Consider the following 26,503-nt stretch of genomic DNA (forward strand, 5'->3'; position numbering starts at 1 on the left):
GATCAAACAAACCCCCCGGAAAGAGAAAGCAGGAACAGGGCTGGAAAGAATCGCCCGACACCTCTCCCACAGCGGTATGAGGGAGCTCCTAACGATCTCTTATAACAACATGGGCAGTTACACCTCTTGCGTTTGTTTAATTTACAGGTATTATTGCTGTAAAGTAAACAGTAAGGCTTCATTTCAGTCTGAACACACACCGACTACTTACAGGACTGTTTACTACAATATCACCACTACTGACTCCACACTGAAACATGAACTCTGCAGACTGACGCCTTTGTTTGAAGCAGGAGAGATATGAGGAGAAATATTCTGTTACTGCATGACATAGGCATAAATTGCTCTAAAATCCCCTAAAAAATTCACATGTGCACCTGTGGCGACTTGCCTGTGAGCACAGTATCAGCTGAAAAAACAGCCCTTTCACAAAGCCTCACTCCTAGCAATCATCTTTCCGTAGAAAGTGTGATCATAGTGACAATTTTCACCATTATTCTTACAACTGCAGAGGCTGCAACTAATTTTCATTTTAGATCCCCGTTTTCTTACTTTTCTTCATTTTTCAAGCAAAATTCTAATAAACATAATACGAGATAAAGCTGCAACAATTAGTTCATTAATATAGATTTCCCACACATTCATTTTACAAACTGCACCATTCAATAGGAGCGCTATTGGAATATATAGAGAGCAGGAAAACGTCAGGCACATTGAAAGCGAAACTTAAGCGTCCATTCTGCTGGGTCTAAAATTTGCATTCACTCGCAGCAGCTGCTCCTCTTATCCATCAATCTGATTGGCTGCGAACAGCTTGACAGATCGACTATCCACCCCGCGAGTCACAAACTGCTACTGAGGAAAAAAAAATTCTAATCTGATAATCGAATAACCTTTTCAGTATTTTATGAAGCAAAAAAGCAAAACATTTACTGGTTTTATGCTTCTCAAATGTGAGAATTTGATGCTTTTCTTTGTTATACATGATAATAAAATGAACAGTTTGGGTTTTTTGGACTGCTGGACATCATGTGAAGACTTCAACTTGGGTTCTGGGGAATTGCAAAGATCATGTTTCACTATTTTATTGACCAAAAAAACGATCTATCAATGGCGAATGGAGAATCATTAATTCTAGCCCCAATATGAGCCAACTTCTCAAGTGATGCAGTTTGCTCCCTGGCCAGCTGCCCTTTTGTATCTCACTATCTCTCACACCATCACACTGATCTGTACATGGCAACTCGGAGCCGTCATTAACGAGGTGATCCTCAGAATTAGCCTCTGTGAAGGTGAACAGCAGCGTGACAAAGGGGGGGAGGCGGCTGGTCTGAACTGAGACGGGGAGTATAAGGTTACCTACATGTGTGCCAGATCTACCTGTCCTGACCGTATCTGCTTACACACCAAAACACACCGTGTCCACCTTACACAACATGTGGGTCACACGTGTGGAGAAGAGAGCACCATTAGAGGGGACAGTGAGGTGTGAAGTTCCACCATGACGCCATCCTGTAAGATGCATATTACCGATCAAAAGAGGGTACTCTTGTAAAACTAGGCCGTAATTTTGTATTTTAGTAGCTTACAGCAGTTCAGAGATTTCAAAATATTGAGATATATTGTGTATCGTGGTATAGCCTAAAAATATCACAAAATTATTTTTAAGCCATATCGCTCAAAGTTGTAATATTGCTCATGATTAAGTAAAAATGAAAGTAGCCTACTGTATGTGAAAAGAGGGTACTCACATTAACTCACTGTCTCTGCAGTAGAAAGAAGTAAATACTTTTGAAATTGGTGCTACGTGAGCAGAGAAAACAGAGTAAAAGGCTGCTTTTGCTCAAGAGGTAGAAAACCTACAACTACCAGAATGCACTGGATCGTACCAGACCAATAAACGCTCCCACAGGACGACTGTAGTTTGCAGACATGCAACAAGTAAGAAATACGCAGGCAGATCAAACATTAATGTGTTTTGCATTTAAAAGATAATGAAGAGATAGAAATGAAGAGAAAAGCATAAAGTTGATAACAAGGGCCAACACTTTCAGGAGCGATGGAAAATTGAATATGTGCGTTTGTATAATTGTATGTGATTTTTTTAATGTAAAAACAATTATTATAAAATAAATAAAATAATAAAATATAAAATAATGGAAGAAGCAGCTGGCCACCAAAGGTTTTTTCTCATTATCTAATCTGGCCCCCCTTGAAAAATGTTTGGACACCCCTGAGCTACGCCTACTACCCACATTGTTTTGATGCAAAGCTGGTTAAAAATCAGTGAAATCTCCCTTTAAAAAAAACCTCATGCTCCTGCATTTATTCAGCATCATGCATGTGTTTGGCTACGGTTACACTGGTTGCCATGGATACCAGTTCTTTCATAGATGGTGAGGGATCAAGTGAGTTAACAGCACTCTTGAGCTGTCAAAAAAGTTCACACTCTCCTTGTCTAAATGGTCAAATGAACTTTGGTTTTGTGTAACCATGGAGACATGGAGGATGTGAGCATCGATCCATTAACCTGTCATCAACATGCATGACTTAAAGCACTCACATGAAGTCATAAAACATCACTGATCAGCCACACGCGCTCACCTTGAACACCTCGGAGAAGAAGCCCGCGCCGATCTTCTCGCGGCTGAAGTCGTCTAGACGGGCCAGGCTGGACACGGCGCTGCGCAGGGCCCGGTACGAGGACGGTCTGATCCGGTTGGTTCCGTGGACGCTGTTCATGGGCGGCTCTCCCTCCGGCTCCGGCTCGACCCTCTCCGTCTCCATCTCCATCTCGGACGCCCCGGGAGGAGGAGGAGGAGGACGTGGGGACGTGTGCGCAGTTTAAAATCCAGCCCTACTACTGTTTACATTTCCCATGTCCGCTCCGAGGCCACGGCGCTCTCCGGGTGGGAGGAATGAGAAACTCTCCGATGTCGCAGCTGGGCTCAACGGCCTGATTCCTCCTGTCAGATTCCTGCACGCGTCCGGATCTCGCTAACAAACTACGCAGCTGCAGCGGTGCATCCTGCAGAGTCAGTGCGCAGTTTGGGTGAAGTCCCTCATGGCGTGCAGCAGAGGAGGCTGTGCCGATTTCTAAACTGCGCAGGCTGCTGCTGCTGCTCCTGCTGCTGTCTTGGCAGCGGCGTCTTTCTCTTTCTCTCCTTCTCTTTAACTCTGCTCCTCCTGCAGTGGAAAAGGCCGGGGCTCCCCTCCTGCTTCCACCAATTGAGTGCCGGGTTTCCAGTGCGCACAGAGCCGCTCCGGTGACGCAGCAGCCTATTAAAGCTGGAGAGGGAGAGTGGAGAGGGGGGCGGAAACAGGGGCGTTAATTCACTAAATCACAAAGTGTGTGCATCTGATGTGACAACTGCTGCTCATATTGACTTGACTGATCAGTGTGCAAAAGTATTATCTAACGTACAGTGCTTCCATGCATGATTAACCCTTTGAAAACTGAGCAAATTGTATGATTTCTTTCAAAACATGGGAAGACGGAAGTAAGCAACTTAACAACAAATTACCCAAAATTACAAGAAACGAGTAAAGAGTTACAAGAAATTTACCTAAAAATCAGCAAAAAGAGAAAAGTAAAAAGAATAAGAAAATTACCCCCCAAAAAGTGCAAAAAACAAAAATTACATGTACATTTTTTTCCCTGTGACATAATTTTCTGTACTTTTGTAATACTTAAAATAATCTTGGATTGCCTTGAAAAAGTAAATATAACTATTAATCTTAATTTATGTTTACTTTATATCTGATTGTTAAGTTTATTTGAAATTTAGCTGCATTTACATAATTTTGTTAAAATTATTTACTTTTTAAAGTCAACTTTCCAGATTTTGCAGTGTGAGCAAATTTGTTTCATTTCTTTCAAAAACGTGAAAAAGTTAGAGAGCAAGTCAGCAAAGCCATTCAAAAAAACGTATAATTTTTTTCTCATTTTTTGACATAATTTCAACAAATAACAATAGATTATTATTACATAGATTATTATAGATTATTATTACAATACAGGGTAATTTTATTGTCTATTTTCCTAAAAGTAGTTTAAAACTAATTTTCAGGTCATTTTCTTCTATTCAAAGTATTAAATAGCTGATTAAAGGTGTCTTGAACGCTGCAGGAGAAAACTGATTTCCAACCACGTTTAAAGCTTGTTTGCACCCCTAATATTGTATTTTTTGCACATACTATAGAGAGAAAAGCTTAAAATTGGTCTCACTGAGCAAATTATTGAAACCAATAATGACATTAAGCTGAAAAACAAATCTAACACAGAGTTGATCGTAAATGTTTGACATGTTATCTGTCCTCCAGTGATAACAGTGGATGCAGCGAGATATCGTCCCACATTGTTACTGCCTGCACTTTGCACACACAAAACTGATCCAATCACTTATGCACTGTTCACGGATGCACTAATGGTCGCTTTGGGCTCTGAGCAGCGCGCATGCCGCCTGCACGCGCCCCCTGATGCTCTGCAGGAACCTGCGTGTCGCTCCCCACAGCCTGACTGCGGCTTGTGAATTATGGATGCCAAACTGAGCCGAGTTTGAGAGCTCGCCTGTCGCGTCCCCTCCGGATACACTATAAATTCAGCTGCACGATTCAAAGTGGAAAACGCTGACGCACAAGAGGGAACTGCAGGAGACGCGTGCTCGCCTGCAGGAGGACGATCTGACATACCTGGCCTTCTTCTCAAAACATAACCTCCACACGCGCCGGTGTCCTCTGCTGAGCCCCGATCAGCCGCAGCGTCCGGTTACTGGAGCTCTAGTTTACTAATTTATCATCTTTGTGCGGCGCATTCACGCACACACAGACACACACGAACACGTACGGGCTTCAGCTCAGCGGTTTCGGTTTACGTCCCCGCCGCCTGGCTCGCTGTGGATTTGCTTGCATGAAGGAAGGGGAGCGGTGACTTTTGCTGCGCTTTATTGGAGGCGGCGAGGCGGGGCGGGTCCACACGTGATCACCGTAACGAAAAAAAAAGGTACCTGTGGGGACGTCTGAACTGGCAGTTGTCGCCTACAGGCTGTCTGATTGTGTGTCCAAAATCTCCCTGTCTAACGGAGTTCATCTCATTTTTTGTATGTTAATAAAAAAAAGTGACAGATTTGCGCCATAGAAAATCACAGTTTACAGCAGTGATACTCAACCAGGCCCCCAAGAGGGTACCAGGTGGCACCCCAACCATTTTATAATTTACATTAAAAATAAGGTGATTCACATGACAAATTGTTTTTGTACTTTTAGTATACCTAAGGCAGCGGGCATAAAACAAACTTTTTTATAAAAAAAAAAAAAAAGGGCCAGCGGAGGATCCTCTGCACAGATGTCCTAGCCAATCATACATACATTCTGAAATCCTGGATAAGTCCCAAAATCCTAGAAACGTCCTCAAATCCTAGAAACATCCTAAAATCCTAAAAATGTTCCAAAATCGTAGAATTGTTCTAAACACCTTGAAACGTCCTGAAATACTAGTAAAAGGCGTCTGAAAGTAGCATGAGAAAGCGTTGTTGAACAACGTATCAAAGGGTTAAATAAGGACATAACAAATAAATGTCAGGTCATTTTGGGATTAATGGCTGGATTTAGTCTAAATTGGCCTGTGAAAAAGGATGAATTATTAATATCAATAACATGGACACCAAGTTAAAATGAAGCCCTTTAAATGGTCTGCATTGTGTGTGCATATTATTGTAGCTGCAGACATAATACCAGTTATGTAGAGAAGCTTTCAAAAGCTGAGCTGCAAATGCTTTACACAAGGGAGCAGGTTAGAAAAAGCAAATATATGATCAAAGTTAATGTAATGAAGAACATATAGGTAATGAGACCAACTAAATTTGTGTAAGTGCTCAGGTGAAAGTATGTTTTGTTTCTGACAGATTGAAGGCGATACAGACTTAGATATGGATATTAATGCTCTCTACAACTGATTGTGAACATTGCGTGGGGAACCCAAAAGGTGGTGGATGGCAAAGAGCCATAAAAAAGTGTGTCGTACAGCATGAGGCCATCTCACACCTCACAGCCGCATACTCACACACCGTTAACACATTCAGCCGGAGAGGTGTGTGATGAGGTTTATGTCTTTCTTTTCAAACAGATCTGCGGTCTGTCACTGCATTATTTATCCATCAGTTTATTGGCTCTGTCCTAAAGCCAGAGGAAAAAACACTAAAGTCACACCATTGTCGCTGATCATAATATGTTCTATATATTATTTAGTGCTGCTGATCACTTATTCATCACACTGACTGTTATATCTGTTTTGAGTCCAAGTTGGGCTTCAGTGAGCTTGTGTGTGGGGATTATGTGCAAGCATTCATGCATGTGTGTGTGTGACAGGAGATTATGTTGACTCGTTGACCTTTAAGTTCAGTCTCAGGGTTAATTTGTCACATAGTGGGGGCTATACATTCTTGGGCAGAGATTTTCATCTGATAACTTTCTGCTGTTTTTATTGACTCGCCACTCAAATCACTAAACTGAGTGTGTGAAGAGCAAACAACGAGACGAGAGTCTGACCTGACTCCAACTTTATGGCAAACACTAAACAATGGTTTGTAGATAGTACTACCTACTATGATGTGGATATCTTAATTTGACTGTTTTGTGTGTTTTTTTTTTATTAACTGGTGTTTGCATCAATAAGAAATCAATCAAATGCAACAATCCCATCAGCCTCAGCTGCACTTTGTGTTCAGTGCTAAAAAGAAAATGTTAGCATGCTAATTTGTTAAATTTAGAGAGTGAAAACGGTGACATTTAGCTCGAAGCTTGGCTGAAACATGCCTGACTTATGTCATTTCTGTTTCCTAATATTACTCACAGGGGAACTCCACTGATTTTATACATCACAGTCTGCTGGCAGGTTTTGGAAAGTACTAAACAGTACTTAGAAATAAAAGTTCCAGAAATAAAAGTTCCAAAAGTGTTCATAATGAAGGGCTGAGGTTCCACCTCGAACCTTTTGCTTTTGAAGAACCCATTTTTTGAAGAGAGGGTTCTTTGTAGGACTAAGAGTTCCATTAAGAACTAAAACCATGGTTAGTGGGAGAGACATCTATGGGTAATGCCGAAAATCACCATTTTTAGAGCCCCCCCCTCAGTGGGTTCTACATGAAAACCTTGGAATATAAAAGGGTTCTCAGTAGTAACCCCTGGGTGTGTTCTGGATAAAACCTTCGGATTATGAAAGGGTTCTTGAAAGAACCCACTAGGCGGGTCTGTAGAGCCTCTCATAAGAGGTACTGGGTGGAAGCTCTCACAGATGGTTCCAGGTATTACCCTTTGTGTTGGGATCTAGGTAGAGCCCTCTGAAAATGCTCCAGTTGGAACCTTAATAAAAGGTTCTGCAGGGACCAAAAAGGGGTTCTCTTATGGGAGCAAGCAATAGAACCCTATATGGTTCTAGTTATCACTTTTATTTCTAAGAGTGCACTTTATATGTGCAAAAAAAAGCTGTGTAAAGCCTTTTTGTATAAATGCTGATGCACACATTCTAGGAGTGCGATGCTAAATTGGTGAAGCAGGCATTTATTGTCACTGAATGTTTGTCTCTATATTGATAAATTGACTTTTTAAACAATATCAACAACAATGAGCCTAACTGACACGCTGTCAGTCAAACCAAACCAAAAACACCCACAGAAACCAATTCACATCACTGAAAGAGCCAAATCAATATCTGATTTAAATCGCTCTTTATCTGTCTTCTTGTAATAACAGAAGAGCTAACTTCGTATTTATCCAACAGTGGTCATATTTACTACAAAATCCTCCATCACTTATAATTTATTTTTTCCATTATAGTAGGACTGGGCTTAAAATCGATGTGAGTCCATCTTTCTTCTGGTCTCAGGGGGGACAAAAAATGTATTTTAATGAGGCTGGCTCTCACTCAGATCCCCTGCTGAAAACTTTTAACAAAGCCCAGCAGGAAGGGAATCAATAGCTCGCTCCTGCTGCATCCAGCACCTGAGCTGTTCAGATCCCCTTCACAAGACAGATCAATCTCCATAGAGCACAATAGTGACTGCTGGACTAAAAGTGATCCACAAGCTGTTGGTTACAGTGACTGAAAGGAAGCTCCCCCACTAAATGATATCCCTACTTTCACAAGAAACATGTCTTGTTTATCTTAAAGTATTTTTAATTCTTTTCTACACAAAAAGACACTTGTATCTTAAGAAAATGTCGGTAATATTTGACTGAATCTCGCACTGAATCTGAACAGACTCTGGTCACAACCCCTGCTCTCATATGCAACCCAATCACCAGATAAAATGTTCACACTTTGCATTTCTGCAAACCACAAATACCTTACATTTGCACAGTATTTTGTATCAGATAAGTGAAACTTGATGTTTCTCAACAATGCTGTGGTGAAGGTCTGATTAGGTATAAGCAAAAAAATGTTGTTATGGTTAAGAAGTTGCTGAAAAAGCAGAGACAGTTGATGAAAACATCCAAGTTTGTTGGCTCAAATGCCACTGAGAAATGCTGCAATGTGCTGCTAAAAATGCCCAAGTTCATTGCCAAAAACACCACAATAAACGCCACCATGTTCTGCTACAGACACCCAGGTTCAGTACCACAAACGTTGGGCATCGCTGCAGTGTGGCAGTGAAAAACACCCAGGTTTGGTCCCAGAAATGCTGATGGCTAACACTTCAAGAAAAAACACCCAGTCTTGGTCGCACAAACAAAAAAAACACCAAAATGTGCCCCTCTCTACTCAGGTTCTGTCTCAAGAACACTATTGGAAAACGCCACCACACACCGCTAAATATACCCATGTTCTGTCCCACAAACGCCACTGCAAACACTCTGGTTCGCTCCCAAACCACAGCTAGGAAACGACACCATCGTTCTGGATCACAAACGCTGCCGGGCAACGATGTAAAGTGTCGGTATAAAACACCCCGGTTTTGTCCCATTAACACGGTTGGAAAATGCAGCGTTTGGTAAAAACACCCAGGTTCAGTCCCACAAACGCCACTGGTTATAACGCAATCATCTCGCCTAATGTCACGCCACTCACCATCCCCTCCATCTCACAATGACAAAAACCATCTTATATATTGTGCCACTTTAGAAATGTTGATATGAGAGGTATAAAATGTTCAAATGTCACATATACGTTCAATTCCAGCAACTGGACTGGCTCTTTATACCTTCTACCATGTAAATAAAACATGAAGTCTCTCCTGCATCTGAAATTTCCACCTAAACATCCAGGTCTGGACAGTAAAATCTATATTGTGCTGCGTCTCCCATCTGAGTGCCCCGGTGTTGGCCTCTCGTTAAGATTCATCTGTGGGTGCTAACGATCCCGCTCTCCCCCTGCCTTGGCCCTTACAGGCCGCCAGGCGGGGGGCCAGGGGCCTTTATAATTGGTTTTTAGAGGACACCAGCTGTTTCATGTTCCTGCACGCCTGTCCCCAAAGGAGGAGCAGAGGGGTGAAGGGGGGTGAGGTAGAGGAGTTGCCACATGGCCCACCTCCCCCGCCCCCCATGCTGGATGAAAGACTACTGCTGAGTAGACAAATAGACAAGTGGAGGTGGTGCTGCATAATACGCTGTATGTTTTACTTTTCTTTTATTAAATTTTTTTAAAGCTAGACAAAATAGTCCCCAACTAAACAGTTTAACTCAAAATGATCCCATACTTTTCTCCCACACTTTTCATTGTTTTAGCAGCTATTTTTGATCAGATATGATGTTAAATCAAAGGCAGTTTTCAGCTTTTCTTAAACTGTGGGCAATACTCAACTTGCAGTATAGAGTGCTAGAGGAATTAGTTAAAATGATGGCATTTCTGCACGTTTCAGTTCCCTCGTCTCAAAGTCAAAGGGTTTTTTAAACAGGTCTTTAGTCAGATGCCTGAAATGAGGACTTGACTAATACTAATAATATAATAAATAATATAAAATCTACACAATGGTGTTTGTTTGTGAGGATTACCTCTATAAATGTATACTATATTATAAATATTATAATTCTCTTTATATTTATTGCATTTATTACCGACAAGAACAAGAGCTAATCAGAAATCAAGCCTGCACACACTGCCTATAGGAAGATCTGAACAAAATGTGAAAGTATCATGACCTTTGGCCACAGAAGGGTTTTTTTTCTGCAGTAATCCAAAATCCAATAGAAAAATCCTCCTGAATTTTTGTGGTGAGAACCAGGGCAATGTCATATTCCAGGCTGGCCTACAAAAAAACCCCTTCATCCATGCACCGCTCTATAAGCAGCCATACAACCTAAAAAAATGAACAATTTACAAACAATGATTTTAGGGGAAAGTCCCATGACTGTTTACCTGCTTCTTCCACCCTGTGAATAACAATCAGGGTGAAACACTGAACACTTGTTATTCTGAGTAATGAAAACAGTCACTTAGACACACAAACAACCACAAAGACACAAACACACTGACGGCTTTTTAACCTCGAGGGACGGACAAATCAGCCTACAGTGGTCTCCGGGGCGAAGCGGCGGCGCTGGAAAGTGGATCAGAGGGTGAAGTGCTGCTTCATCCAGAGGGAGCGAGGAAAGTAAATTACTGGAACCAGACGGGGGGTTTGAGTCTGTTATCTCATCAGGAAAATTAAATTTGATAATCTATTTGGATGTGAGTGTTTCCAAGGACTTCAGACAGTTTTTTCCATAATGTGAGAGTCAAAAGCTATAGGTAGATGTCATGTGGTGTATATCCAGTGACAACAGCGACAGCAAAGAAGCTGGAAATCAACACAAAAGAGCCTGAAGCCATCCTCTGTTGTTCACTGACCCCGGATCATTTTACCCTGAAGGCCTGCATTCACAGAGGCTTTACGGGTCCCATAAAACACGCCGGAGCACATGCTAAAGACACGACATAATCTCAAAATAATGGGCAGTTTAGTGCAGTCACTTTTGCTTTATGCACTTTCCCAGACAGCCGTGTTTCTCCTGCAGCCTCACACAGGGACACAAACTCTGCAAATTGTGTGTTTTCTCTCTTGTCTCTACATGCCCGGTAGTTTTCTGAGCCTCGGGTTTCACCTTACAGGTGGGGAATGTTTTTCTCCGCTTGGTTGGGATTGTGATATGTCATTGTGATGTTTTTGGACTGGGTGTATCCCCCGGAGGCGCATTTATCCTGTAACTCTGTGACAGCACTTCATTTTGTCGACAGAAATTGCAGTTTATTTGCAGGTGTGGAGGAAGTATTTAATTGTACTGTAGGCATGAAAAGTAAAAGTGCCATATTCCTCATATTCAGAAAAAAAACTGAGCTAAAAAAAAAAAAAAACCCAAAACAAAAAAACAGAAATTGACTTAAATGTTAAATAAAATAATTGCCAAAGTACCGAATTTAGAAAAATAAAAAAATACCCAAAGGCTCAAAACAGTTGCCATTTAGTTTTCTGTTGGGTAGTTTATTTTGTAACAAAACATCATATTTTATGCACTTTTCTTATGTTACTAAAGCTGTCAGATACATGTAATGAAGTAAAAAGTACAATATTTTCCTCTGAAACTAAGTGGAGTAAAAGTATAAAGTACTATGAAAATAAAAACTCAAGTAAAGTGCAAGTACCTGAAATTTGTACTTCAGTACTGTACTTGAGTAAATGTACTTAGTTACATTCCACCACTTTATAGCTAAAGATAAACTATAACCTCTTAGTTATCATATTAATGGGTTAACAGGCTGTAGGTCTGTGCACAAAGCCTCCACCCTCTGCAGTTCATATAATTTAATGTGAACTCACCTCGTCCTGCTGATCACTTCCTGCCTCTGAGCATCATCTCATAATCTCAAACAGGCGGTGGAAATGAGGTCCCTCCTGAAAACAGAGGATCAATAAATAACTCAGCAGGGTGTTGCTGCCATGATGTGGATATTATTGATTTCACATTTCTTTTATTCACACAGTGGAGCCCTAATATGAATTTTAAAGCTAATAAGATGAACTCATAACCCCCCATTCATCAGTGAACTTGCTTTTAAATTTAAAATAAGATGCACGTAAGCTATTATTTAACATAAAATACCCTAAAGCTGCTCTTTAACCCTTTAAAATCTGAGCAAAGCAGTATGATTTCTTTCCAAAATATGGGGAAAAGGTAACAAGTAACTTAACAAAACATGGCCCAAAAATTAACAAAAACTTGGTGAAAAAAGTGACAAGAAAATCACCTGAAAATAAGAAAAAAAGGTAAAATCAAAAAAAAAACAAAACACGAAAATGTCTTAGAAAAGGTGTAGTGAAAAAGCATTTATTCAATATATTTTATATTTTGTTTTTCTGTAACATAATTTTAAATATACAATAATTAAAATTATAAATCTGATTTTTTAAAAATAATTCTCCCCTCTTTTTTAAAACTAATTTTCAGATAATTGTCTTGTTACCTTTATCTAATTTCTTGCAGTTTGAGGTGCATTTCTTACCCAGTTGGTCTTTACCTTTTCCTCATTTTTTTTTTTTGTTGAAAGAAATCAAACCAATTTGCTCAGGTTTCAAAGGGTCAAATCGCTTGTGAAAGGCATCTGAATGAAGCACAAGAAAACTGATGTTTTACCAACGATTTCAAACCAATCCGGGCTTTTATTTTGATATTACAGAGCAATTGTCGGAAAAAGACACTGATGATATAAAAGGCAAGAACATGCACCATAAAGATGTCATAAAGGCGGTTTTCAGTGAAGTTTCACATGCAGTCTTTGTCTTTCAGATGATTTAATAGGATCATTTGTGCAGAACAGTATGAGGTGTGTGCATTGTGTTGGTGCTGCAGTGTAACAGCAGCAGCAGACAGTATGGATTCTCTACTAACCCACTGACCTGCATTGCAGAGGCAGTTTTTTTCCTTTTGCTACGTGCTCAGTTTGCTCAACAAGAGATGAAAGAGGGAGAATCACAGCCTTTAGCAATGCTGCCCTCTAGCGTTGACAGAAATGTTACTACGTAAACGCCTATGTTAGTGTGTAACAAGAAATACTTCCTTCTAACATTATTTCAAGTCAAACTGTTTTAAAATAATGCATAACATACAATTATACTATAATTATTGAGTCATTAATGTGTACATTGCTTTAATGTTGCAGCTGTTAAAAGTGGAGCTACTTTTAATATAACGCTGGGCGTGGTGGAAGTAAGATTTCAGACTGTAAAATGAGGAACTCTTTTGCTAAAAACGATATCTAAGCTTTTACTTATATATATATATATAAAATCATTAAATATCAATCAAACGTGTGTTGTTTATTTATTTTAAGAATGGCTTTTCTGTTTCTGCAAATGAACTCTTAAAATAATCAATTACAAGTAAAAGTCCTGGATTCAAAATGTTATTTATATTAAAGTATAGAGACATTATCAGTCAAATATGCTTCATTAATAAAAGTAACCAAAATGCAGAATGACTCCTTCCAAAGCTTTGTAAAAAAAGCTTTATCTTAGAATATTATGTTATTATGTTCTAACACTAATAAATACATATAATCATTATTGTTCATTTGTACAACTTATTTTTTGCACTATATTATCATCTTCATCCTCATATGATTATTTTTACATTTATCTATTAATTTAAAGTTCCAGTGTCTCCCGATTAGAATTTCCTTCATTTGTGTAAATAATGCTGACGATAGGTTGTTTTTTTGTTTTTTTTATGGCATAATGGTATAGCTAATATAGCTGTACTTGTGCATGATAAATATAAAATAGAAGGAGATGATTTTTTTAAATCTTGATTTTTTTTTCTGGGGGTGGGGGACCCCCTGGCAGATTGACGCCCAGTTTTGACTCCACAGCTCCAGCCTTGGTGTAGTTACGTAATTTTTAGATAAGAGCTAAGAGCTAGGAGAATATCATATTTCTTCCTAGAAATAACCATGTACTCCTTGGGTTTGTAGAGGGATTTTTGTCAATGTTTACCTTAATTTTATGAACATTAACCAAAAAAAAGCATTATTTTTTAGAAGTCTCACCAATCAAGGCTTGAGCACACGGGCGTCATCTATAGGCTACGTGGTCTCTACATGTGGTGGCAGGTCTTTACCTCTGATACAGTTTCTGTTTGTGCAGTAAGGGCAATTCAGGTCTGCATGAAAACAAAAATTAACTCTCTAACTGTGTCCTTGTTTAGTGGTAAATGACTGACTTTGCTTGTTATTGATATTGCACAATAGAGCAATTCAGACAATCACATTACATGTTAAATATGTATAGCTTTTGTTAGACTTTACCCTTGATTACTTCAGAGGCCAATCCAGGTCATTGTCAATATGCATAAACTATGTAGGCCTATAAATAGACATTCCGGTCAAGATTTTCAAAATAAAACGCCTCACTATCACATACAACTTGAGATTTAGCTTGAAAGTTAACTGAAAGTTAACACAGGAAATAGTAGAATAAATACAACAAGTAAATTAAAACCTTAATTCAAGGTTTTTTGGGGTCTTTCAAGTTGGGACTGCTTGTAGTTAAAATCCCTGGAGAAATTAAACAAAACCCTTAAGTAGATGTTGAGTTAAGATTATTATTATTTGAAGATTCTTGTGTCTCAAAATGTTTTTTTATCTCAAAATAATTACCTAACTTAAAATACTGACTTAGTATCTTAACATAATGACTTAGTTTCTCAAAATAATGAATTAATACCCTTAAATAATTATTTAAAACCTCAAAAAAGAGTCAATACCTCAACATAATGACTTGATGGGTTATCTCAAAATTAAGAATGAGTACCTCAAAATAATGATTAAGTATCTCAGAAATAATGACTTAATAATTTAAAATGACTGCATCCCTAAATATCATAACTCAGTACCTCAAAACAATGGCTTATACTCTTAAATTAATGGCTCATTACCTCAAAATAATGACTTAGTATCTCACAACAATAAATTAGTAGCTACCCCAGAACAATGACTAAGCATCTCAACATAATGTCTTAGTATTTTTAACAGAACTCATTACCCCATAATGACATAGTAACTCAAAATATGGACGTATTAGGCCTTTTCCATAATTAGCTATCTCAAAGTAATAAAAAAAAATGAGTTGGCTCCTCAGCATAATGAATTGATACCTCAAAATAACTTACTAGTGCATTTAAAATAATGACATAATAGACCATACCAAGATAATAACGTAATTTCCCTAAATAATGTATTTATTTCTCACAATTAATTCGTATCTTAAAATAACAATAAAGTATTTAAAAAAAATGATTTAGTACCTGAAAATGACTTAGTAGACTATTTAAAAAATAACAACTTTGTATCTCATAATAATAAAAATAATTACTGTTCTTCATTATTTGTGAGATACTGAGTCAAAAATCTTCAACAACACGTTATAATTTATTAGATGCTTAGTCATTATTTTAGAAAGTTTCTCATAATGATGACTCAACAGGATCTTTTATTTTTATCAGACTGGCGGAAATGCGCTGCCACACTAACCTGTGTGAAGTTGATGTAGCTGGTTGATATATTCGCTGACGTCCAGCCGCTGGAGGAGTTCCGGACTGTGGAGAACCGGATCGGCGTGACCACGGCTGACCCTCCGTCCTCTCCCCGCGGTGGAAACATGGCACTGAGCCGCCTGGAAAAGGCTCAGGTATGGCTCTTCAAGGCGGTAATGGGAGTGTTCTTCATGCTGTTCCGGCTCTTGTCTCCTCGGAGACCCGCTATGTCCGGGAAGAAGCTGCCGCCCGTCAGCAACCCTCTCCTGGTCATGTCAGCGACGCAGCTCGCCAAAAAGATCCGGAGGAAAGAGGTGTGTACCCGGCCACACTGCAGGGCAACCGCTCCTGGACAGATGAGATTTTTTTTTTAAATAAATCTAATAAATAATCACTTGTTATTACTCAAATATTTCAGGTTGTTTAGAATCACACAAGTAGAGTTATATAAGCTTGTTTTTCAATATTAAATACATTATTATAGCCAAAGCTAGCTCCACCCCTGGTCTACTCTTTCTATTTTCCTTACATTTTTCTTTCCACGCCCTGATAATGAGGCAGTAGCACCTGTGGAATAGCACCTGTCCTTATCATCATCATAAATGGACACAATAGACGCAGCTGCCATATAGTGACCCTGCAGCCTTTTATGAGGCATTTTCATTTTATTGAGACAAACTCAGACAGGTATAGGTTGGATTGTAGGGCATCCAAGGTTAGAGCTGCTACAAAGAATAGATTACTTATCAACTATTTAATTTATGAAGATTTTTTTGGATAATGGATGAATATGACTTTATAAAGAGTAAAAATACAGATCTGAGTATTTTCTGGTTTCTCTTCACTGAATATCTGTCGGTTGTAGACTAAACAAGATATTTGAGGACATCATCTTTCAGGAAACACTGACTTACATTTTTTTCTACATTTTCTCGACCTAACAATCAATTTATCGAAAATGAAAATAATTTTTGGTCCCAGCCCTATCCGATGTATATTGGAGGGGGAAAACATTAGTTAACAGAGCATGTTTATTATTATAAGCATAACAAATTTTGTATTTATTGCTGTGGGCTGCAGTATTCAGTGCTGGTTGCTTCTATCTAGAACTGAAACATCTTCATAATCAATCAATAGATTGTTTTACCAAATAATGTCCAATTAATTTTTAAGCAAAATCTATGGTTGCTCTTAGGGTCAATGCACATCAGCATTCAAGAAAACAGGACACCTCACAAAACACATTTCCAGAAACATAGAATTTCATAAAATAAAATATATATAATATTTCACAAATCAACATTTCACAAAACAAAATGACATTTCACAGAACATTAAAAACAAAACATTTCAGAAAATGTAGAGTTTTCTGAACTGTTGTTTACTTCTCTGAAATGTTGTGTTTTGTGAGATGCTGTATTTTGACCCTCAGGGCCACTGTAAAAAAATGCACTAGTTTCAGCTTTGCATATGTGTATATGTTAACGGTTTTTAACAATTTCTTACGTTATGAGAAGAATTATTAATATTATTATAAGTAAATTGAGAAAACAATTAGCACAACAATCTATAATGAAAATCACTGCAGCCGCACTGTATGTCCACGCCCATTAATATGTTAGCAGAGGAACATAAAAAGTTAAAAGATATCGTTTTTCTTCTCCCGCTCTCCATCTTTGGCACAAACCTTTTTCATCTTTCACCTGAAAGAATGCACGGGAAGTTTTTTTTTTTTTACAATTCTTGCAGCAGGTCTAGTTTTTCTTTTCTCTGACTTTTGTAGTCGTGCACCTGTGTTGTCTAACTATTGTGTTCCTGCAGGTGTCAAGTGTGGAGGTGGTGCGCGCTTACATTGACAGGATCCAGGAAGTCAACCCTTTTCTCAATGCTGTCACAAAAGACAGGCAAGAAAAAATCTTCCCTCCTTAGATACTCTTTTTGTGTTTATTGTGCTGGAGAAAAGATTTGTCTATTTATTCAGCGGTTCTCAAAGTTTTCAATAATGTACCTCTGAAATATTTCTTCAGCTAAGCACTCCAAACAAAAGAAAATCTGATTTTTTTAATGGTGACACTTAATTTCTATTATATGTATAGTTTCCAAGATGATGCATGAATCTTAACCATCAAGGATTTAGAAAAAGATTTGGATCAAATATTTAATTAGTCTGTCTGCAGGGGAAGTGCAGAATAGTTGATTAAATGTTGCTATTTTCACCAGAAATACTTACTGGTTAAACTGAAAATGAATATTATTTCATGCATGTAAATGCCATTTTTGTTAACAAGAATTCAGTGACTTGTGTCATGTTTTGTAGAACAATGAGCAATTTTCATAATGCACGGTGCAAAGTGCAACATATTTCATGTAAAATATTATTTGGATATTTGAAAAATGTGATTTAAGATTTCAAATCACTTACTATTTTTCAGACAATTTCTAACCTTACAGATTAAATGCTGCTCATTTTGAGTGTTTTTCTGAGAGTTTTCTTACTTTGAGACGAGTAGACTAGTTTAGGTTTAAACTTTTGTTTAAATATCGGGAAAATTTGTGATTAAGAACATACTTATTCTTTGTCCAGGTTTGATGCTGCCCTGCAGGAGGCGAGCCAGGTCGACAAGCTGATTGAGGAGGAAACTGGTGGAGAGGAGGTGCTGGAGGACCGACTGCCTTTACTGGGAGTCCCACTCTCTGTCAAAGAGTCCTTCTCCCTTCAGGGTAACTTCCAGAAATCTAATCTCCTGTCACCCACCTGAAACCAGGCATTTTACTCTGATTACATGCTTCAGATAACCAGTTTTTTAACCCTTTGAAACCTGGAACGACATCACTTTCCTTGTGGTACTTTCAGACCCACTTCACAAGTATTTAAATGTATATCCACCAAAATACAGCTACCTTAATTGTTAGAGTTGTAATTTTTAAATGTATGTAATGTATGTATTTACATAATCCTGTCATTTTTAACATTTTCCAGGTATGCCCTTCACTACCGGTGTTATCTCCAGGCGAAGAATCGTGGCCACAGTCGACGCTCCTCCAGTGGCCCTGCTGAAGAGAGCGGGCGCCATCCCGATGGGCGTCACGAACACCAGCGAGCTGTGCATGTGGTGCGAGTCCCACAACCACCTCCACGGCATCACCAACAACCCGTACGACCTGGAGAGGATACCAGGAGGAAGTTCAGGTGGGAAACTTTAACTTTTAACTGAGCGGTGACCTTAAGGATCGACTTCTCTTCCAGGCAGAGCATCCTGTTGTTGACATGAAGTTCAGAGTCAAGAAGCATTAATCTAGAACCACTAATTGTCTGTTTGTCTCCGGGATTAGCTCTGCTGTTGCCTGATAATCATATTACAGCACAGTGCAGACACACAGACACAAAGGCTCTGTCCTTAAAGGGGAAATCAAACCTGCACAGGGATCGTACAGACAGGGGAGAGTCACATTTAAGGACTCTCAAGTACTCTTTCAAGCACTTGTTTTTATTTTGAAGAATGAAAATGTCTTCTCCACATCCATGTGTTACAAGCAAATTTGTAAGCAGGGCCTCAAACCATGGCCTAAAATCAGTTTAGGATTAATTAACTGCTGCTTAGTTACTGCTAAATCAAAACTCATGCTTAAATGTGACGATGCTCTGGTGTTGTGATTTGCAAACATCATACTGCCGACTATTTATTTTTGTTTAACAACTGATTGGCTGCACTCACAAAATAATTGTAACCATGTTCATTCGTTGTTTTCTAATTTAAAGCATTTATCTAAAACATTTCATGAAATAATTTATCATTTTGTTCTCCTGTCAAATATGTTCAAGTACTTTTTCAAGGACAGAGTTGGAAAAAAAAGTCTGATTTTCAAGGTATTGCAGAACTTAAATATCTGAGTGTCAAATTCAAGTATTTTAAGCACCTTGTATGAACCCTGCCTGTAAGTCTTGAGTACTGCTGCATAAATCTGAAGTTGAATGTATAATTCTATAATAACTATAATAACACAAGACTTTGGTTAAAGCAGATAAAGCAGACCCACCAACTTATCTCTCCTCTCTGTTAATCTCCTCTTCCATCTGCCTGCCTCAGGTGGGGAGGGCAGTATACTGGGAGGTGCGGGCGCTGTCATCGGCGTGGGTTCAGACATCGGCGGCAGCATCCGTATGCCCTGTTTCTTCAACGGGGTATTTGGCCATAAAACCACTCCTGGTAAGAGAAAGCGAATGTTAAATGTATATTTACGTATGTTATGTCGCAGGTTAAAATAACACATTTATAAACCAGACTTCGCTGATGTGTTTCCGCAGGTGTCGTGTCTCTTGAGAACCAGCACCCTCCTTGTACTGGCAGGCAGTCAGATTACTGCAGCAGTGGTCCCATGTGCCGCTACGCTGAGGACCTGCTGCCCATGCTCAAGATCATGGCGGGACCCAACGCTCACAAGTAAGAGCTCCGATACATTCACGAAGCGCACATGGAGATATTATGTTGCCAGACTTGCTGCGAGACACTTACTTGCAGGTAGACAAGTAGGAAAACTTATCTGTGTAAAAGCAGATGTTATAATACTTAAGTAGCTTATAAAATCAAATTGTTGAGATGCAAATATGGCAATTATCAGGAGGCACACGCACACCCGAAACCCTAGAATTTCCATATAGGCTGCCTGCTTCCCTCAGTTTGTGGGTAAGTTTAAAAAAGCCTGATGTCAGAAATCAGCAGACAAAAAGATAACAAGTTTAGCAGAGCAAGTAGTCATCATAGAAGACCTGGAACTGTTCTTAATAATACAGCCGTCAACAACATGTCAACAAGTCAAGAAGAGCAGCAATGTACTACAGTTAACTTCAAAGTGAAATGGCTTGAAATGAAGGTGGTGAAAAACAAATGTTTAGTCTCTTGAAATGTTGTGTACTTTTCAAACTGGACCCTCCTTTCCCATGTTTCTGTGTCTCAGTGAATAATGGAGACAACAATGGCGGGTTTAGCAATGGCAATTAAGGGGCTGTTTCTGGTTAAACAAAATAGATCTTACTTTTTAACAAAAAGCTACATGTCTGTATGAATCATTTCCATAATATTGTCAGATACTTTGAATAATAATATGATTCTCTCAGTGACAAAAACAAGACGAGGTGGACATAAATTGAGGGTGCGCAAATGCCCTCTCTCAATACTGGATGAAGTTCAAAATTGTTGTCTTCATTAGTTACTTAGACACAGAAATATGGAAAAATAGGGTCCAGGTTGAAAAATACCAATTTTACCCTTTAAGAATGACTCTGTTTGCATGAGGCCAAATGTTTCCATCAGTCTTCCTCCAGTAAAAGGTGAGGATGTGAGGGGAATTACATGCAAATATGCCATTTAGAAATGTAAATAATGTCTTAACTCCCTCATACTGTTATCAGGTGAATGCAAACCACCTCTTGAACCACAATCCAAAGTACCTTCAGGGTCAAGAGTCAGTTACACACCCAAACCCGGACAGTGTGTAAAGATTAAGTCTTTGAGGAGCACTGTTTTTCTTATTTGCAGTATTTCTTCATACATGTCTACACAGGTTGTCTTTAGATAAAAAAGTTGACCTAAAGAAGCTGCGGTTCTTCACCATCCCTCATGATGGCGGCTCTCAGATGACATACCCTGTCAGCAAAGAGCTCATGAACATTCAGAGGAAGGTGCGTTAAATACAACTTATGTAGGCTGTTTTGAGTCTGTAAAATGAGTACAGGAAAACAGGTTTTTAGAATTAAAGTCCTCAAGTGATGTTCTCCAGGTTGTGGAGCGTCTGGAGGCCGACCTCGGAGTGAAAGTCCAAGAAGTGAGTTTCCCCGAGCTCCGCTATGGCTTCCAGATCTGGGACACCTACATGGCTCTTCCCGACGATGAGGGCAAGGTAGGTGACATTCTGACAGCCAGATCCAGAGCAGTGTGTTTTTATCAGTTTTCCTGATGGTAGAGTGCAGACAAACAGGAGAGACACGAGGGAAACAGGCGTTAGTTACTCAAGACTCTCGCTCAAAAGACATTTTTCACTGTGAGAGAAAGCAGGCCGAGTCTCAGTCACAGCACCTATTGTCGTCTGTTGTCCAGAAATGGTTCACTAATCTGTTTAGCTGCCAGAGCACAGCATACCCCACCCACACACACACACACACACACACACACACACACACACACACACACACACACACACACACACACACACACACACACACACACACACACACACACACACACACACACACTCTCTCTCTCTCTCCTCTGATTGGGTTATTTTTACTGCCATGCCATTACTTATTCACTTAGTCTGAAATATTTTACAACAAATGTGAGACAAGAGCTGTTTTAGTTGAAAGTATTTCAGTGCATTCACTTAAGTGCTAAACTAATGTACAATTTTGAAGTACTTTCTTTGAGTATTTTTATTTTATGCTACTTTATATATTTCTACTCCACTACATTTCAGATAAAAATGCTTTTACTTTCGTGCATTTATCTTACAGCTATAGAAGAAAAACATAATCTTATAGAAAATAATGTATTAGTGAAAATCCCCACGACAGAGGCTGTTGCATCCACATCTACTGTTATGTGCTCAGCTCAGCTGAGGAGGACGCCATTAATGTTTACATCTCGCACTGTCACAGACACAAGCCTCTCGCCCATGAGTACATGCACACTTCTTTCTGCACAGTGATATGGTTGATGGAGGTTCGGTAGAAAGAAAAAAGTTCCTCCATGAAACTGCTCACAACACGATGTGTGGATTATCTTGAGTAACCGGTTCCATTATATTAGAGAGAAGCTAGACTCGACAGCTATATCCAACATTCGGCAACTCACACCAAAACAATCTAGACTGATAAATAGCACTACAGATGAGAGGAGAAAATGTATTTCAGATTTTAGGGTGGACTGTCCCTTTAAAGTTAGTAGATGTACGTGACGTTTTGCTGCAATTGAGAAATCACTGTGAGATTATACAGAGGACAGATTATAGTGCCACAATAACGTCTTTATTCTAAAGGCTTTCCTGCATTTAGAATAAAGTCTGCTTTTAACAGTGTTTCAGGCGTCAAATCTTGCAAATAATTTCATGAAGATATTTTTCTCTGGTATTGTGTGTGCTTCATATAAGTGTGTATTTCCTGTGGACTCATGTTTTAAGTACTTTTTAATCATACTGTTTGCTGTTTCCACCGAGGACCACTTTGGAGAGTTTTTAGTCATGCTTTTAAGTGCTAGCTATTTTTTCTGTCAGGATACTAGTATGAGTTGTGTTATGAAATTCCAAAAATCAAATCAAATTTACGTAAACAGCCTGGGGCTGTATCCACAAACATTCTGACAGCAGCCGAAACGGAGGTGTGGTTGACATAACGAAGAGGTATAACACTTTCTTTTAAAAGGTGTGATTGGTTGTTACAGATGTGACCTGTTTTAGTAAGACTGCAGGGTGTGGACGCCCAGAGGAAATAATTTAACATACATTTTTCCAGTTGCCAAATGTCTTAGTGTTGTCATTACTTTATTTCTGGCATTACAGCGTTTGCGTTGAGTGAGAGACGGGAGCGCATCTCTAATGAGTTTCACCACATGATCTCTGCATGATCTTATCTAAAGCCTTTCATTAACTCGCCGTCATCCCGTGTTTGAAGAATATTTCTCCGACCTCGTTGTCTTTCTTCTATTTTCACCTCTGCCTAAGAGACACTTAAGCCTCTTAAAGGAGCTCTGTTAAGGGTTAAGATAGTGTGTAAATAACTTTTGTTTTTTTCCAGGATCTAGTCTTAACTTAAAGATTCTTGGAAAATGTTAACATTTTAAGAATTTTCTCAGAATTTCGTCACAAGTGGCAACTCTTTGTACTAAGAAGCTGGTGAAAACAGAAAATAGCGACCACATGATGGTTGTTGTGAGCAGCGTCAGTGAACATCACTAAAGTATAACATACAGTTTACTTTATGTGACCGTTAGTGTTTAAAATGTTTCCTCTTCTTAGCCTCCTCAGCCGTTTGCTGAGCTGATGGGTGAACAAGGACGACCTGTGTGGCCTCTGTGGGAGCTGCTGAAATGGATGATGGGAAAATCAGAGCATACCATGGCTGCTATCGGTAAGGGGGAAGGGAACATATATTATCATTTCTAACTTTTTGTCAAGTTTTACTTTAAAGATTATAATGAGATATGAATAAAACAGGATTACTGTTTTATTACACCTCCATGCCAGTCACAGGTTTTCTTCCATCCCATTCTCGTAAACACAATATTGTAAGAAAACCTTGCGGGAATTTCTTCAAATTTGGCACAAACGATCACCTCGATTCAACAATGAACTGATTACTCTTTGGCAGTCAAAGGTCAAGGTCACTGTGAACTTCCATCCGTTTTCGTTCTCATGAATGTGGTATCTCAAGAACACCTTGAATTTTTCAAATTTTGCACAAACATCCACCTGGACTAAACAATGAGCTGATTAGATTTTGGTGGTCAAAGGTCAAGGTCAAGGTGACCTTGCATCCACCTCATTCTTATGAATGGGATATCTCAAGAACACTTTGAGGGAAGTTCTTCATATGTGCCACAAACATTCACTTAAACTCAGCAATAACCTGATTAGGTGTTCAAAGCTCAAGGTCACCGTGACCTAGCATCTGTCTCATTGTCTTGAATGCAATATCACAAGAAGGCCTAACTATGTGGCGGTATATCTAATTCTGTCAGCTGTTGTCTTAAGGTTGTAGCTGTATAAGTTTTCCATGACGTGTGTGTTTGTGTGAGGTGTTTAGGTCTCGCCCTGCTGGAGATGAGCCATACTTCCAAAGCCTCGCCCTTAATCATCCAAAAGAAGGAGAAGCTACAGAGGGAGGTGGAGGAGCTGCTGGGGACTGATGGTGTTTTTCTTTACCCCACACACCCCAGAGTGGCTCCCAAACACCACCACCCACTCTTCAGACCCTTCGACTTCGCCTACACAGGTCAGTCCTGGTCACTTTTCAACGGTAAAAAGCTATAAGGAAATTACCTGAAAAATAACCCCCCCAAAAAAACTTTTCCAGAAATCACTATATGCAGGTGACTGCAGCCACCATCTGGAAAACACTCAGATAAACAAATTATGATCTAGTTTTCATCACAATAGTTGACATTGTTAAAACTGCAAAAAAGAGAGAAAATTTTTAACATTTTTCTTGATAATTCTCTATCAATTTTCTCTTTTTTTCAGAACTAATTTTCAGGTTGTTTTCTTACATTTTACCAATATCTTGCATTTCGTTCATTGCCCTTTTATCCCCATGTTTTCAAAAGAAATCAAACTAATTTGCTCGGGTTTCAAAGTTTATACGCTTGTGAAAGACGTTTGAATGCAGCACAAAAAAATATGTTAATCCACGTTTCAAAGTATTAATTTCACACATTTGTCACCGTGTCCTCACTTCCTCCTGATAAACTCTGGTGAATGGAGCTCAAATACATGTCAAGATGTACCGTGAGAGACAACAGAATTCAGTGAGCCTATCAAGCCATGAGTAAGTCAGAGTCACAGCTTACAAGCACATGTACAGACGGTCAGAAAACCCAAAAACATAATGCCTCCGACCACGGCTATTGCTGGCATGGAGCATAATAAAAATTGTGGAAACTATCACAGCCCTTTCCCACTCAGAACAATTAGTATGATATTAAATCTCCTCCTTTCCTCTAAAATTATTAAACACACTCTGCAGTTACAGGACCTCCAGTAAAGTGATCACAAAGTGCTCCGGTCTTACTTACATTTTCACGTACCTCCTTCAGGTATAATCAACATCCTCGGGCTGCCGGCCACACAGTGCCCTCTGGGTCTGAATGAGGAGGGTGTCCCCCTGGGTGTGCAGGTCGTTGGTGGGAAGCTGCAGGACCATCTGACCCTCGAGATGGCCCTGTACATAGAGAAGACGTTCGGAGGCTGGAGGGACCCCGGGGCCAAGTGAAACCACACACCGACAGCCGTCACCAAATCTCCAGACTGTATTAAAGATTGTGGTTCTCTCTTATCTGCCTTGCTGCTTGCTGTAGTAAACAAAAAGGTACAATCAGATTGCTGGATGTTCAAGTGGCAAAGAGTTGTTCCAGTAAGTGTCGGTCATGATTTTTATGATTTACCCTCTTCTGGAAGTCATGAGCACAAGCTTTATGAAAGATTTTTATATTAGTGGAAATTTAGCATTCACGTTAACACACAAAAAGAGGCACTGTCTGTCAACTGTGAAGTCCTGTGTGTTGTGCAGATACCTACCTTTTATAGAACAGTTTGTTTTTCCCCATTTTTGGACTGGCAGCACCTGTATAGTTACATGTGTTACAATTTTCACTCTCAAAAAAGGTCAGCACATGACAGGTTCAAGGTTTTAAATGGCCTCCACATACACAGGTGTTTCTGTTTTAAATAATGTCGCCCCTGCTCTGGTTCACACTGAGTGGAGCTAAGCTGAGAGTTTGTGGATGTTACCTTAAACCATATATGTTAAAAAGTGATAAATGCATAGTGTGTCCCGCAGGAACAGCTGATCTATAGATGACAATCAAGTGTAGACATGCTCTCGTATGGCTGAAGTGGTCAGAATAATGAAACACCTGTGAAGACGTGTCTGGGTTTTGTAACTTACTAGAAAGGTTTTAACACCCTGACAAAACCTTAATTGTGTGATAATGTGAATGTTGCTTAATGGCAGTTAATCAATTGTGGTACCTGTTTTTTTGCTGCAACTCATTTTTTTTCATTTAATAAAAAATAAAACCTCTGAATTCTTCCTCTCATTTATACATAGCTTTATAATAAAACTAGGGCTGGGCATTTTATGCAATTTCTACTTTCAGGTCCATGCATTACTTAAATCATACAAAACTGAAGTATGAAAAAAGTGAATTGGAATGTAAATTGACCAACAATGGAAAACAAAAGCAATTTATTGAACAACTAGGCCTCCATTAGCTTTTCATCCATTAAGTTAAAATTA

General features: G+C 39.2%; 2 protein-coding genes across 3 annotated transcripts in view; one reads left to right on the forward strand and one right to left on the reverse strand.

Moving 5' to 3' along the window:
* tesk1b (testis associated actin remodelling kinase 1b) overlaps positions 1-15,634 on the reverse strand; it is a 44,255-nt gene extending 28,621 nt beyond the window's left edge. The window contains exons 1-3 of one of the 2 annotated variants that reach the window (XM_042512102.2): positions 15,497-15,634; positions 11,790-11,864; positions 2,605-3,288 (exon numbers count right to left, since the gene is read on the reverse strand). In XM_042512102.2, coding sequence (XP_042368036.2) covers positions 2,605-2,793 — 189 coding nt within the window. In that variant the 5' untranslated portion in view covers positions 2,794-3,288; positions 11,790-11,864; positions 15,497-15,634. Of the gene's footprint in view, positions 1-2,604; positions 3,289-4,692; positions 4,932-11,789; positions 11,865-15,496 lie in introns of those variants that run through there. The other variant, XM_042512101.2, reaches the window with a different exon arrangement.
* faah2b (fatty acid amide hydrolase 2b) lies at positions 15,525-26,291 on the forward strand. Its single transcript, XM_042512103.2, has 11 exons — positions 15,525-15,812; positions 17,320-17,402; positions 18,083-18,219; positions 18,479-18,688; positions 19,587-19,706; positions 19,805-19,940; positions 21,061-21,178; positions 21,277-21,396; positions 23,506-23,617; positions 24,293-24,481; positions 25,302-26,291. The coding sequence occupies exons 1-11, from the start codon at positions 15,624-15,626 to the stop codon at positions 25,475-25,477; spliced, it is 1,590 nt and encodes a 529-aa protein (XP_042368037.2). The 5' UTR covers positions 15,525-15,623; the 3' UTR covers positions 25,478-26,291.
* Positions 26,292-26,503: the final 212 nt, after the last annotated feature.

This window comes from Plectropomus leopardus, chromosome 23 (genome assembly GCF_026936395.1).
Source record: "Plectropomus leopardus strain MGB_pleo_1.0 chromosome 23, ASM2693639v1, whole genome shotgun sequence".
In the NCBI taxonomy this organism is placed as follows: Eukaryota; Metazoa; Chordata; class Actinopteri; order Perciformes; family Serranidae; genus Plectropomus; species Plectropomus leopardus.

Coding starts and splice junctions, on each gene's coding strand:
- faah2b (XM_042512103.2), top strand. CDS start 15,624: ATGGCACTGAGCCGCCTGGAAAAGGCTCAGGTATGGCTCTTCAAGGCG. Junction 19,707..19,804: donor TGGCCATAAAACCACTCCTG/GTAAGAGAAAGC, acceptor GTGTTTCCGCAG/GTGTCGTGTCTCTTGAGAAC. Junction 24,482..25,301: donor CTTCGACTTCGCCTACACAG/GTCAGTCCTGGT, acceptor TACCTCCTTCAG/GTATAATCAACATCCTCGGG.